This window comes from Rhinolophus sinicus, chromosome 16 (assembly GCF_057876585.1).
Source record: "Rhinolophus sinicus isolate RSI-liver-muscle chromosome 16, RSI-T2T, whole genome shotgun sequence".
NCBI lineage: Eukaryota > Metazoa > Chordata > Mammalia > Chiroptera > Rhinolophidae > Rhinolophus > Rhinolophus sinicus.
In genome coordinates this window covers 136,904,822-136,919,889 of record NC_142516.1, presented here as the reverse complement: position 1 = coordinate 136,919,889, position 15,068 = coordinate 136,904,822, and the positions used below count along the sequence as shown (strand labels likewise).

Genomic DNA, 15,068 nt, shown 5'->3' with positions numbered 1-15,068 from the left:
CTAGCTTGGTTAGGCAATGTGGTGGGCAGAATAACAGCCCCTAAGATGACCATGCCTGATTCCTGAACTTGTGACTATGTTAACTCAAATGGCAAAAAGGAATTCACAGAAGTGATTAAGGATTTTGAATAAGGCAAAATTACCCTGGATTATTTGGGTAGGTGCAATGTAATCACAAAGATCCTTGTAAGTGAAAGGGAGAGGCAGAGGATCAGTATCAGAGAGAGATCTGAAGATGCTACTCTGCTGGCTTTGAAGATGGCGGAAGAAGCCATGAGCCAAGGAATGCAGGCGACTTCTAGCAGCTGGAAAAGACAAGGCATTGGCTTCTTCCCTAGAGCCTCTCGCAAGAAAACAGCCCTGCCAACACCTTGACATTAGCCTGGTGAGACCCATTTTAGGTAGTGATTGGAGATTAGTAAACAAAATTAGAACTCTGCCAAATATTTACATGCTCATGCGTGGTTTGACTAATAGAGAAAATTCTATTTCCTTTCCTTTCCTCACATTCTCCCCCATTATTTGCCCTCAGATTCTGTCTAAACTGACCTAATAGGATTTTTTGCTGAAGGCTGGCCAGGGTGATCAGACATTACCTGGGGGATAGTGGGGAGTAAGCAATTTGGTCATATTTTGAGGGTGATTAGATATTGAGGGTGGAGGATTCTGGCTAAACTGACTTATCAGAATTCGTGCTAAAATTGGACAATGCATAAAGAAACGTGCAAGTTCAACAGTCAGGACTGGTTGAAAAAGAGTTCAGCTTGTTTCTTGATAAGGGAGCCTGAGTAGCATTTAGTCCATGAGAGAATCTGGGTCAATGATATCGTACATTATGTGATCATTTGTTCCTGGCTTCTTTCAGGAAACATAAGGTTCATCTGTGTTGCCGCATGTGTCAACACTTAATTCATTTTTATTGCTGAATAATATTCCATTGTATAGATTCAAAGTTTTACTACATCAGATTTTCAGTTTTTACCTCTTTTTGATCACAGCTTCCTCTACCTGAAGTTGAGGAAGGAGCCTTTTGGTTTTGCCAAGACCATCTGAAAGGGACACTTGGGCGTGGTGATAATACAACTTATCATCATGTCCCAGGACTTGGTGTGTGTGCTCATTTAACCCTCACAACCGCCTCTGAGGTGAGTATCCTCATTTTCACACATCAGAAAAAGGAGGCGCATTTGGAACCAAGGTCCCACACGAGGGAAGTGGGGCTGAACTCCAGGGAGGCCCAGGCCCTGGTGGCCGACGCCCCACCAAGAACGGGTCAGTGAGCGAACGGCGCAGGGACACGTACGTGGGCTGCGCGTCCCAGGGAACTCGAATCAGAGAGGAAAGTCCTCTAGGGCCCCCCAAGAAGCCCTGACACCCGAGGGCCAAGACAGCACCTCAGAACCAAGGGCACGACTCCCGTTTCAGGCGCCGGAGGGGACACGTTTGCGGAGGACTTCCGGGGCGGGGTCTGGCGGGAGCGGAAGAGCCGGGCGATTGCAGCCGAGCGCTGTCTGGGCCGGGCCGGGACGCGGGACGCCGCAGCGCGGGGTCGGGATCCAGGTGCGCCCCGCCGGCAGTGGGAACGCTCGGCCGGACCCGGCGCCCGTGCGGCCATGAACCTGGAGCGGCTGCGGAAGCGAGTCCGGCAGTACCTTGATCAGGTGGGTGGCCCGACCTGTGAGCCTGGCCCCGGGACTCGTAAGTTACACTTTTGTCGGCGAGGGTAACTGTCATCAGGGGCTTGGTGGTGGGTGGCCCGGACGAGCCTGGGCTTTCGTTCTAGGGTAAAGCTCTCGAAGGGCGGGATCCAGCGCCCAGCAGCCCTCTCTGCAGCCGGGAGGACGAGGGACACTAAAACTGAAAGCCACCTAAACGTAGAGTGAAACTTACATGTGCTTAAATTAAGGTCGCGCCCTGCAGCCGGCCTAACTCCTGGGCACATTGCAGGTGCTCAGTACAGACACAGTGCTAAGTGGAAGTGGAAGGATTACTTTAGGAGGAAGATTGCAGGGTGGCCTTTGAATTTAGCTAGCTAATAGAAAATTTTCGAGAAGTTGTAATTCTTATTTGGCCGAATTTACGTGAATAAAAATACAAACAAGCCTGTTGTCTCAAATCAGTACTTTAAAAAATTTGTATTAACTACATCTGCGTTCCCTGCACTGCCCTTCAGTGAACAGCAAACAATGTTTAAGGAAAGAAATGTCTCCAGAATGAGATCAGTTTAATCTATGATGTCGCTTAGTTTTAGTAAAATGCAGGCTCTCCCAATAAATTGGAAACCAAGGAAGGAAAGCAAAAGCATGTCAATGTTCAGAACTGGATGTGAAAAGATGCTGCCAAATGTTTGCAGTGCATAGGAGGGCTGTATTTTGGTTTACCATTAGTTGAATTGAACAAATGTTTCCTGAGCACTTTTTCTTTGGCACTTGGAGATGCGGTGAGGAATAAGACAGGCCTGGTTTCCACCCTGGGGGCACTTACATTGAGCAGATTTGTAACCATCCCATAAGCATTTCTTTGCCTGTATTGACTGGCAGCGGAGTTCCTGGTTTGCATCCAGGAGGACTGAGGCAAAGATTGTAGAAAAATGAGAACCATTGCTAAACATATTGCAAAATAATCACTTAAATTATCTACTGTTTTAGATACCTGCTATCTATTTCGTAGATATATCTCGATGGATACCTAGATTGCTTCCATGTCTTGGTTATTGTAAGTAATGCTGCAGTGAACATAGGGGTGCATATATCTTTTCGAATTAGTGTTTTTATTTTCTTCTGCTAAATACCCAGAAGTGGAATTGCTGAATTGAATGGCAGTTCTGTTTTTAATTTTTTGAGGAATCTCCATTCTGTTTTCCATAGTGGCTGTATCAATTTACGATCCTAATTGTGCACAAGGGTTCCCTTCACATCCTCACCAGCACTTGTTGTTTGTTGATTTTTTCATGATAGACATCCTGATAGGTGTAAGGTGATATCTCATTCTTGTTTTAATTTGCATTTCCCTGATTAGTGATGTTGAGCATCTTTCCATATGTCTGTTGATCATCTCTATGTCCTCTTTTGGGAAATGTCTTTTCAAGTCCTCTGACCGTGTTTTAATTGGCTTGTTCGTGTTTTTGGTTTTAAGTTGTATGAGTTCCTTTTATATTTTGGATATTAACTCCTTATTGGATGTATCATTTGTGAATATCTTCTCCCATTCAGTAGGTCATCTTTTTGTTTTGCTGATGGTTTCCTTCGCTATGCAAACCCTTTTTAGTTTGATTACTCCCATTTATTTTTCCTTTTGTTGTCCTTGCCTGAGACATATTAAAAAAGATATTGATTGGTAAGTGTGATGTCAAGAGTTTACTGCTTATGTTTTCTTCCAGGAGTTTTATGGTTTCGGGTCTTACATTTAAGTCTTTAATCCATTTTGACTTTATTTTTGTGCATGGTGTAAGAAAGTGGTCCCATTTCATATTTTACATGTATCTGTCCAGTTTTCCTAGCACCATTTTTTGAAGAGGTGGTCTTCACTCCATTGTATATCCTAGCCTCCTTTGTCATAGATTAATTGACCATCTAACCTAGGATTTATTTCTGGGCTTTCTATTCTATTTCATTGATCTATATATCTGTTTTTATGCCAGTACCTGCTGATACACTTTTGCAATATATAGTTTAAAATAATAGCTACCTTCTTAAATGGTATATATCAAAGATCTTATAATGGTGTTCTTATTGTACCAATGAACTAAAACTCTAGCTGAGATATAAGATAGAGATATGATTGATAGACCCCTACTACATGTAAAAATAAAATATATTGTACTGAGACGTTGACTTATTATATAGCATTCTAATAATATTAGATATGTTTAAAACTTGAAATAACAGGGAAATTACCACTTTTTTGTTTTGTTTTGATATAGCAACAGTATCAAAGTGCTCTATTTTGGGCAGATAAAGTAGCTTCACTCTCTCATGGTAAGTGACAAATTCTAATTTTTTTTTCTGATTCCTCTATTTAAAAAAAGCTTTCTATTTTACCATGCATCTCTGACCATTTGTGTGATTTTTTTCCTCCAGAGGAACCCCAGGACATTTATTGGTTGGCTCAGTGTCTTTACCTGACAGCACAGTATCATAGAGCAGCCCATGCACTTCGGTCACGAAAACTGGACAAAGTAAGTGATTATATGAACTCTGAAGTCTTTCAAAGCTTAAAAAAATGTCATTAGATTAGTATTAGCTGTATGCTTTCTTTATGTCAAAATTATTTAAAAGGATTCAATTTTCTTATGGAAGTAAAGAGAAAATTTTTATTCCTAAGCTCAGTCATCTTGTCCTTCCCTCCTCCCGTCACTAAGTTTTGAAAATTCTGTTTTCTAAATAGCTCTGAAGTTATGGATATTCCTTTCCATCTCATTACCACTCATACATGTCAGGCCGTTAATTTGTTGTTTTCACCTCTCTTCTTTCTCTTTTCTCTGGTAACATCTTTCCCACTTCCCACCTTCCCAGTTCATCTTGCAAACTATCTCAGGGGTGGTCTTCCTAAAACACAGATCTGATTATATCATTCACAGTATCAGTGATTTCCCATTACCTACAAGATAAAATCAGATGCTTTAATAGACACCCAGAGTCCTTTATGATTTCTTGCCATTCTGCTTCTAACCCCCCACTGCCAATACATGTATTATGTACTCCAGTTATGCTGACTACTTTCACTTCCTTAGACATGTGGTGATTTTTCAGACTCAGTGCCTGGAATGCTGACCCATGCCTCACTCACCCTCTCCCCTGCAGCTGTTTTCTTCTTCAAGTGGCTAGTACTTTTTCTGCCTTTCTTTCATAGTTTCTGAAAGATACTGTGTGCCATGTCTATGTCTCCCCTGCTATAACCTTCTAGAGAGCAGGTTCTTATGCCTTTTTGAATCCTCAGTGTCTAGTAAACAGTAGGTTATGGTGAATGTGGGTTAAAAAGACTGGATATTTTTCTCTGCAAGAGTAAAAGGAGAAATTATGAAAATAGCTTTCTTTATTTTGTCCTCATAGTTTTCTTTTAGAGTGACGATGCATATCATCTTGACTTTTTTAATGAATTAATTTATTTTCTAGTTGTATGAATCATGTCGCTACCTTGCAGCCAGATGCCATGTAAGTATGCACTCAGTTTCATTTTTATTTGATAAAACTTTAATTATGTGAATGTCGTGCATCTGTCACATATGTGTGAGAATTCTAATGAGGGAGCTCGGCAGATTAATATCTTGTGAAGAAATGGTCTGTTCTAGTATTATTGACTATAAAATATTGATTCTCCATTTACTAAAAGATGACATTCATGAAGAAAATTCTACTTTAGACATTTTAAATTTAAGTAATGTGTACATATAACATTCATTACCCTTTAAAAATCTACAGTATTTCTTTGTATACCTAGTTTTAGAGGTCATGGCTGATGAATGGTATTTCTGTGTCCTACATAGTATGCTGCGAAAGAACATCAGCAGGCTCTCGATATTCTTGATATGGAGGAGCCAATCAACAAAAGATTATTTGAGAAGTACTTGAAGGATGAAAGTGGCTTGAAAGACCCCTCCAATGACTGGGAAATGTCACAGTCCTCAGTAAGTAATACTATAAGGAGCATGCTTCAGTAACAGTTCAGAATTACCCACTCGACACGGCAAGCATAAATCTTTTTTTTTTCTTTCTTTTTTTTTTTTTTTTTTTAACTTGAGGATAACCATGTTAAAACAGTTTGGTTGCCAACTTATTTAATTTGCCCACCAAAACCAAAAAGATTCAAGACATTTCTGAGCCATGGTTGGAAGCTGTAATTATGTCCCCAGATGCTTGAATCTCAGATCTTCCTTCTCATATTTGATGCCTTAAGCTAACTAGTTACTCTGTAGGTTGAATCATCTTTACGCGTCTTACTGTGTTTCAATACTGTTTATACCTACCACCAAGAAACCTTGATTACCTTAGATTGTTTTTTTCCAGGGAGTGGTTTGGTGTTACTATTTATGATATATTGTACATTTCAGTATGTATACTTCATATCAATGAAATTGCGAATTCCTTGCTGGCAGAGATTATATGATAATAAATGATATCCACAGACATTAACAGTTTTTTTTAGCTATCGTTCATATGCCGTGCAATTCATTTATTTAAAGTATACAGTTGGTTGGCTTTTAGTATATTCACTGAGCTGTACAACCCTCACCGTAATCAACTTCAGAACATTGTTGTTACTTCAGAAAGAAACCGTGTACCCTTTAGCTGTCACCATCAATTCCCCCATTTTCCCAGTTATTCTTTATAACATATTTATGAAGGAACTTGGTTACTGTATTTTTCACCTCAAAAAGGTAGGAATACTATACATTCTTAGATGTTTTATTTTTCCATTTTTTTGGATCATTTGTTTATTAATTTATGTGCTAGGAAGCGCACATTCATTTTTCTGCAAAGAAATGCATTTCTGAGGGATATTGGTATTATCATTATTACTTTTGGATCTTTTATCCATTAACTTATCTGCTAAGAAGTATGTGATTTAGTATTATTTTATGAAATCACTTTTTTTTTTTTACAATTTATCAGATACTACATAGGTCCAAGATTCTCATAATGTCCTCCAGTATATTATAATTTTGATTTTATGATGAATCTTCTTCAGCCCTTTGCCAATTTAAGCTGCCCATCTCTAGATCATCTTTAGGCTCAGTTACGTTTTTTGAGGTTCAGAGTCTGGAACATCAATCTGATTTTCCTATCCTTTTGTTAATGATTGTAGTGAGGTGGCTACTGTGTGAACAGCTTACCATGTGCTAGCTCTACGGAGAGTATCACCTCTACTCCTCAGAGTCCTGTAAGTTAGATGAGGAAAAGAAACTGAAGCCAAGAGAGGTTATTTCACTTGTCGAAGGTCACTAGTAAGTGTCAGAGCTGGGATTTGAAGTAAAGTCTGTCTAATTCCAGAAAGCCATGCTCCTAACCATAGTGCTACATTGCTGCCAGTTTTCTAATATTTACTAAGATGGCTTCATTAAGATCTAGCTATCAAACTGTATCAAAGTTTGATTTAATATATGTATGTATGCTATTCGCTGGCTCTAAATCATTACCTTGTTTGAGACAGAACTAATGAACAAAGTAGCAGTGACATGTACACTAGTTGTAAAGATTTGTTGAAGTGAGGAGAGCCTAGGGAAGATAGACTAGAGAAGTTTTATTTGCTTTCATGTTTCTATTAATTTATAACTGTGTCTGACAGTTGGGATGGAACCAGTTCGTTTAGATGTAAAAAATAGTCTCAGCTTTCAGGTAATATATAATTTTTGATAAAAAATTAAGTTTAAAAGTATTGACTTAGTGTGTGACTCATTTTCCTAACAGATAAAGAGTTCTATTTGTCTTTTACGAGGGAAAATTTATGATGCTCTAGATAACCGAACCCTAGCTACCTACAGCTATAAAGAAGCTTTGAAGCTCGATGTCTACTGTTTTGAAGCATTTGATCTTTTGACATCACATCACATGTTGACAGCCCAAGAAGGTTTGGAAACTCAGGTGTTTTTATGTTTAGCACCATTGATATTGTCTGCATTGGGGTTTTTTTCTCTGAAATCTGTAGAATCAAAAGCAGGCCATGTACAGGTTTAAACCAGCCTATTAACTTCCTTAATGTCTTCAAATGTGAAGTGCATTTCAGAATACAGTATTGTGCAGTGTCTCTTGCAATCAGAATCTTTAGGGATTGTGATAGAATGAGGCTATATTTTTGAGAAGTGATTTGCAATAGTATAAACCAAGATTTCTGATTCAGTGATTCTCAACCTGGCTGCACTTTAAATCCCCGAGGAGCTTTAAAAACATCAGTGTGTAGGTCCCATCTCCAGACCAACTGAATCAGAATCTCTGGTGGTGAGACCCTGGCATCAGATAGTTTAAAGCTCCCAAATGATTCTAAGGTACAGCAAGGGCTGAGAACCATTGACCTAGTACGTCAACAGTGATGTGAGGTGGAGAAACAAGAGAAACAGAGAGAAAATGGAGATGTTGCATTAATGGGATTCAAACATATTTTAGCCCAGTGGTTCTCATACAGGGTGATTTTGCCCCCTAGGGGACTCCCATTGGGCAATATGTGGAGACATTTTTGATTGTTACAACTTGGGGACGGCGAAGGAGGGTGGGATATTGCTGCTGGTTGCTAGTGGCCAGAGATCCTGCTAAACACCGTGTGGTGCATAGGACAGCCAACACAGCAGAGAATTATCTACAAGAAGTGTCAATAGAGCTGAGGTTGGGAAACTGGCCTGGTGCTCTATTAGTCTGGTGATGACCAGATTCACCTGGAAGGCAGCCCTCCAAGTGGTTCTTATCACCTGGAAGCACCATCTAGTTTTCTCTAGTACATTTTGATCTTGTTATTTTCATTTTGAATTTGATTTACTTGCACTAGGAACTATAGAAGAATATTTTTCATTGCTGACTTTCCCCCCCATAAATATTGTTAGAACATTCTTTTTTTCTCTCAATGTTTTTAAGAAAAAGAACTTCTTGAATCACTACCTCTTAGCAAGCTCTGTACTGAAGAACAAGAATTGTTACGTTTTCTATTTGAGAATAAATTAAAAAAGGTAAGTAGAAACAAAGTTAGTATTTGCTTTATGTAAATATCTTACTTCTTTCACTCAGATTGGCCTCTGTATTTTTACTAGTTAAATTAATTTTTTTTATTAACTTAGCATATTTGCAAGAATAGATTTAGATTATTTAAAATATATATGATTCCCTAAAAAACTTCTGAAAATATCTGTCTTCTTCCTCCCAAGCACTCCTTATACTAAAAGATTGAACTATCAGATAAATGGAATGATGTTGCGTGAAAATGAGGATTTTTCTTATGTTTCCTGAACTTCTACTTTGTGAAATACTTCCAACCAGGGAATTCTGTGATATAAAATTGAGAAGAGAAACTTACTGAGAAGGGTACTCATGAGTCTTGAAATTCACAGTTTCCAGAGGCTCACATATGTCCTTGTGTCAATCCTTGAAATATTTGGGTCAAATTGAGCCTGCCTTTTGATTGGTGTTGCTCGTTGAGTTTATGTTCACCTTTCTCTGTTTCAGTATAATAAACCTAGTGAAACTGTCATCCCCGAGTCTGTCGATGGCTTGCAAGAGAATCTGGATGTTGTAGTGTCTTTAGCTGAAAGACATTATTATAACTGTGATTTTAAAATGTGCTACAAGCTTACATCTGTGTAAGTATATCTGCTTATTTTTGTGTAGGAACATAGAATTCAGTCCATTTCACTTAAGAAATGCATGGGATGTGCTTTCTGAGTAATCTGGAACTAATTGATGATAATTTAAGTGGCCTTTACCAATTTGCAGCTGTCTTCAAAGAGCATTTACAGACACAGGTTTATGCATATTTGTAGGATTATTCCATTAACTTGGGAGTGTATATGCGTATGTTCCTCATTCCAGTTTTTGATAATTTGCAAGTTTGAAAATACGATTCTGGCACATAGTTTCATAAAATCCCTACTTTGGCAAGGTACAGACTAATAAAACACTATAGATGCTGGGTGCTTCGTCAGGCTTACTAGCTGGCCAAGCCATCTCCCCGCATACCAGTTTTCCAGTGTACGTAGCTCAAACTTAGCTAAATTACATGTGCTATCTTTAATGGATCTTTAAGGTTGCCTAAATCCTTGAATTCACAAAAATTTTAATTGACAAATAATTGTGATCTATTTTATATTTTATATTATCTTTGATCCTTGTAAATAATTGGACAACTTATTTTATGTGTTACAGTTCTATTGATTTAAAGTAAATGTACATGATGTTTATTTTTATTCTTTGCCCCCAAAAAGCAGAATTTTCCCTTTCATTTATAACCTAATCATTACCTTCACTGAACCAACATGAAGATAATGGAGTTAAGAAAGTAAAAAAATAGTATAACTCACAATATTGTACATAATGCTGTAATGACTACTCAAACATAGCTAATTATAATGGGTGCTGTTATGTACTATTTCTGGGGTAGTAATGTGTTGCTTTAACTTTCAGAGTAATGGAAAAAGATCCTTTCCATGCAAATTGTTTACCTGTACACATAGGGACACTTGTGGAGCTGAATAAAGCAAATGGTAAGGATTTTTGTAATATAATTTTTAAGATAAAAAATTTTTGGTAACTCTTGAAATTTTATCTCACAAATCCTGGATAATTGAGATTGCAGGTAATAACATAATGGAGTTATACAATAAAAGTAACAACTGGGGGAAGAATTCCTTATCAAAGTGACCGGGTGGTCTATCCTATTATCACAATAGAACACTGTTTCTTTATCCCTGCTTCCTGCTTCCTTTTCTCAAACGTAATTTGTGGTTTAAGTGTTGGGTGGCAGTTTTGCCTTTTTTCTATTTTTTTTGTAAGCTCCATACGCAAACTGATTAGAAGTTGGAAGTGAGCAGATTTTTTTGCTCATGTTTTCTGTATTTTAACATTTTAGAAACATTTAGTTGTGTTTAGACTGTATTTACCCTTAAATCTTTAAACTGAATGATGAGCTCTGTCCAAAGGCAAAAAAGCTAGTCACTCCAGCTCCAAACACCTGCTGCTCTAAGTGTGTCTGTCACCAACAGCATCATGTCTCCTGGCAGCTTGGAGATACAGACTCTCTACTTGCCCTGGTCTAATGAACTCAGATCTGGAAACGTCATTGTGATATGCTAGGACTCACCCGTATTACTCAAGAGGAAATCATCTTGCTGATTCGATAAACTTGAGAGTTTAGTCAGCCAAATTGGTGGTGGATGGTTAAGATGGTCCATGATAGGCTCATGGAGTAAGATATACGGGTTTTTAAGATAGATAAGGTGCTTTCAGATAATCTCTTAAGCACCATGAAGTGCTCTGTCATGTGCCATTCATCCAATTCTCCAGTCAGTCAGCAAGCACTCAGGGCTCACTTACGGATCTGGCACCGGGTGAGGAGTTGTGGGGGTAGGGTTTGAATGAAACACTGTAATACCTGCTCCTTGGAGTTTATGTATTTCATTAGGTAAATGAATTTTGTATCCAGAAAGTAAGAAAAGTATTAAATTATTGCTGTGAGAACAAACTATATGATTGTGAAGAGTTGTAACTCCTGGGGGAAAGTCGTATCTTACAATTCATTGGATGTGAATAATTTTATTTATTTATTTTTTCCCTAATGTAGAACTTTTCTACCTTTCTCATAAATTGGTGGATTTATACCCTAGTAATCCTGTAAGTAAATATAAACCTTTTTTTCTTATAGTGTGTTTTCTTACTTGAACTTAAAGAAAATGCTTTACTAATATTTAGACAGTACCTTATATTTAAGTTTAAGCAAATATGTTTTATCTTAAGGTGTTGGAGCAAAATTTCCTAGTGCTTATGGTAATTAGAAGCAGCATTAACTTTCTCAATCCACGAAGGTATTTTTTTTGTCTACTGAAATATAACTTAAAATCTCCATTTTTCTGATTATAGGAATTAGGTATGCTTATTATTAAAAACACTTAGCATACAGAAAAATAAAGTATTGAAAGTCAAACTCATACTCCCAGTTCTCCTCAGTAATGTTAGTTATTGCTTAGTAGCTTCCTCACATTACATATATAAGGTAACTTATTAAATTGTGCACTGTTTGAATCATTGTGTCTTCCAAACTGCCATGGATCAGAACTAAGACCTAGAAATTGAAAATGGAATCAGGAACTGAGTCTGTAAAGACAAAAGTCAGGAAACAAGGTCTCAGTGTCCACTGAGAATCTGTATCCTAGACCAGTGTGAAATAATTTACAAAGAGGTAAAACTAGTGCAAGAGAAGTCAGCTAACGATATAGAACCTGGTAGAACCAGTGTCAAGCCAGGGAAGACACACAGTGCAGGTGGCAGGCCAGGACTCAGGCTGGATTTGAAATAGGAAGTGTTTAGGAGCCTTGTCTTGTATCAAATGTTGCAGGGATGTGATTGAAGGTATCTTGAGGAAGAGTTTTGGACAGTCTGTCCTTTTTTCATCTAGGACCCCAATAGACAGCCTGTCTCAGAGAAGTTTCTAACTTGAACTAGAATATGGGATGGAACACTTAGCCCACCCTCTTGCTTAATTTATTAGAGATTTCCAATTCAAAGTTCAGCATCTTTCGTCATGGTAAATTTTGAACTTTGTAGGTATCTTGGTTTGCAGTGGGATGCTATTATCTCATGGTTGGTCATAAGAATGAACATGCCAGAAGATATCTCAGGTATGAATGTATTATCTTACTCCCTTTGTGGTGAACCTGTAGGAAGAGATTTCTTGCTCATGTGCTTTAATGCAATAAACAGTACTTTAACAGTGGTGTAAAAGCGTTGATGTTTTCTTCAGCAGATTCAGTTCAGTTGCATCAGTTATGAACCTTGCTCTTTATAAGATGTCGTGAGAGGAGAGAAGATTAATCAGGGGTGTAGAACTTGAGGAGCTTATATTTAAATTTTTATTTATAAAAGAATAATGAAACAGTAGAGAATAACATAAAGTAGTTTCAAAGGTTCTGTTTTTCATTAACAGAGACAGTATTAACTTTTTACTTTTAGGACTTCTTTTTTAATAGTTGTGAAATTACATAAAACTTTACATGCAATTAGGGTTACTAATGTGACTATAAAACAGAATTCTTGGCTTAATGAGCCTGCTGTGGTTTAGTTTAAGGCACATGCAGCCCAATCAAGCTACTTCACCCCTATAATTCAGTTCAAGTACAGGAAAATATCTAGTATGTGAAGAATTAATTACTAAAGATTTAAAATATAATAATACTTGTGATTTCCTCCATGCACACAAAATAGAATGCACACAAAATGGATCTGAGGGCAAGCACGTGAACTTTGGACACTGAATTGAATTCTAATCCAAGTTCTGTCACTTACTAGCCATAATTCCTTGGGAAAGTTAATTTCTCCATTTAATTTTCCCTAAAAATGGAGTGATGTAACACTTGTATCCCAGGATTGTTGGGAAAATTGATAAGTTGATACGAAAGGATCCTGTACTAGGAAGAAAATAGGGAGAGCTCACTGGCTGGTTGTGTTAAGCAGTTTAGAAAACCTCGCGTGTGCTTTTTCCTGCAGTAGGACGATGATTTGTATTGTAATAGTTCTTTGAGCTGTGTTTCTTTGATTTAGTGTGCTTAATCAGTGATGGACTCCACATGGAATGGAACATTTGGATGAAAGAATATTTAGAAAATAAAATGCTAGGAAGTGTGAAACTCACCCTTTATATTTGCCATGTTTTGTGATATGTTCTCTTTGTTCCTTGTTGTGGGTCACCAGTGGGACACTGGTTGAAAACTATTTATGACTATTTAAATAGACTATGTAGTCCAGTTCGTGGAACCAGGGTGTAGGATGTCACCCTCTGTAGGATGTCACTTAATATTTCCAGCCTCAGTATACGTACTTATGTTTAAAATATAAATAATAATTTATCTTGTAAGTTATTAGGATTAGACGATGCATATAAGGCTTCTAACATGGAGCCTGACACAAAACGGCCCTCATTAAATGACTGCTGTTATTACCATTTATCTACAAGGTTGTAAAATGAAGCTCCTGGATTAAGTAATATTTGTAAATTCTACACAGATTGCTACTGGATTTAATTGTAGTACCTAAAAAGTTGTGGACCTCTTCTAATAGTTCTTAAAATTTTGAATGTACTCTTAAACATTCTTTTATCTCAAATAAATTTACAGAAATGTTACATTAGTGTTTAATATGTTAACAGCTCATTTATTTAATTTGAATGTACTTGAAGCCATGAGCTTACATAAAATTAACTTAAGAATAAATATTATATTAATTGAATGAAATCCTTTGTTTTAGTAAAGCTACAACACTTGAGAAGACCTACGGGCCCGCGTGGATAGCATATGGGCATTCGTTTGCAGTTGAGAGTGAACATGACCAAGCAATGGCTGCTTACTTCACAGCAGCACAGCTGATGAAAGGGTATGGCAGAGCAATTTTCTGGTTTTTAGGCTAATGTGGAGCTGGGGAAAGGAAGCAGGAAATAGGACAAGTTAAAACATCATAAAGTTTGCTGTTCTTACTGAGACTCAGCTGTTCTTCTAGAATAAACACTCCTCAGATTGTTGTAAGCATTTGGCCAACTTCCAAAGTTCTGAAAACGTTTATTTTGACAATTTTTGGCAGTGTTCTTATTGTTTTTATGGAGGAATGGATTTTTGGAGGTCCTTACTCTGCCATTTCGAAAGTACCTCCTCCAGGTAAATACTTTGAAAGGGTTCTTTGTGACCCTTCTGTAGAAGATAGAATCATGATTCTAGATTAGAACCAAAGCACGTACCAACCAGTCAAGTCAGTGTTGATTGACATCCTTAGAGCCATCTTCAAAGAAAGACTATCTTAACTGTGTTTGCTTTCATGTAATCACTGGTTTGACAATGTGAGGAGATCAAAATTTAAAAAGGGATTAGTACTTTGTGCTTAGAACTGTCTCAGAGGGTATGAAAATGGAATATACATGACATGATTCAGAACTCGGGTGTAGAGCTGATAATAACTCATATGATGGGAATCCACACAAGGGAGAGCCGTTAACTTAGAAAGTCAGAAGCAGCTTCATAAAGGGAAGTGGAACTTGAACACAAGCGTGAAGGATAAATGGTGCTGAATCCATAAAGGAGAAGGTGAAGCCCGTCTAGGCGAGGGGCATGAGTTAGCCTAGTGGAGGAAGACAGGCAGCTCGAGCTGCCCTTGTGCTTTAAAGGATTTTTATTTTGGTTTTTCTGTGGAGTAATGAAAAATAAAGGTGAATAGGCTGCTGATATGTGTTAAAAGTGGCAGTTGATTAGTCTAAAAGCCCATTCGACATTCATTAAATATTAGTAAGTGAAATGTTAGAACAAAAGTAAATGCTCTGTTTTTGGCTATGTTTAAATTATTTTACAGGCAGACTTTGAAGTCATTAGATTAATTTCTGCTAAGTTATAAAGTCTT

General features: G+C 37.6%; 1 protein-coding gene across 1 annotated transcript in view; it reads left to right on the top strand.

Annotated features, from left to right (window-relative positions):
• The first annotated feature begins 1,457 nt into the window (after nucleotides 1-1,457).
• The window catches only part of CDC16 (cell division cycle 16), a 30,727-nt gene continuing 17,116 nt past the window's right edge, over nucleotides 1,458-15,068 (top strand). Inside the window, exons 1-12 of the mRNA XM_019742114.3 lie at nucleotides 1,458-1,661; nucleotides 3,923-3,977; nucleotides 4,080-4,177; nucleotides 5,115-5,153; nucleotides 5,486-5,626; nucleotides 7,407-7,566; nucleotides 8,562-8,653; nucleotides 9,147-9,280; nucleotides 10,101-10,180; nucleotides 11,257-11,306; nucleotides 12,237-12,310; nucleotides 13,932-14,057. Coding sequence (XP_019597673.1) covers nucleotides 1,614-1,661; nucleotides 3,923-3,977; nucleotides 4,080-4,177; nucleotides 5,115-5,153; nucleotides 5,486-5,626; nucleotides 7,407-7,566; nucleotides 8,562-8,653; nucleotides 9,147-9,280; nucleotides 10,101-10,180; nucleotides 11,257-11,306; nucleotides 12,237-12,310; nucleotides 13,932-14,057 — 1,097 coding nt within the window. The 5' untranslated portion in view covers nucleotides 1,458-1,613. The remainder of the gene's footprint in view (nucleotides 1,662-3,922; nucleotides 3,978-4,079; nucleotides 4,178-5,114; nucleotides 5,154-5,485; nucleotides 5,627-7,406; nucleotides 7,567-8,561; nucleotides 8,654-9,146; nucleotides 9,281-10,100; nucleotides 10,181-11,256; nucleotides 11,307-12,236; nucleotides 12,311-13,931; nucleotides 14,058-15,068) is intronic.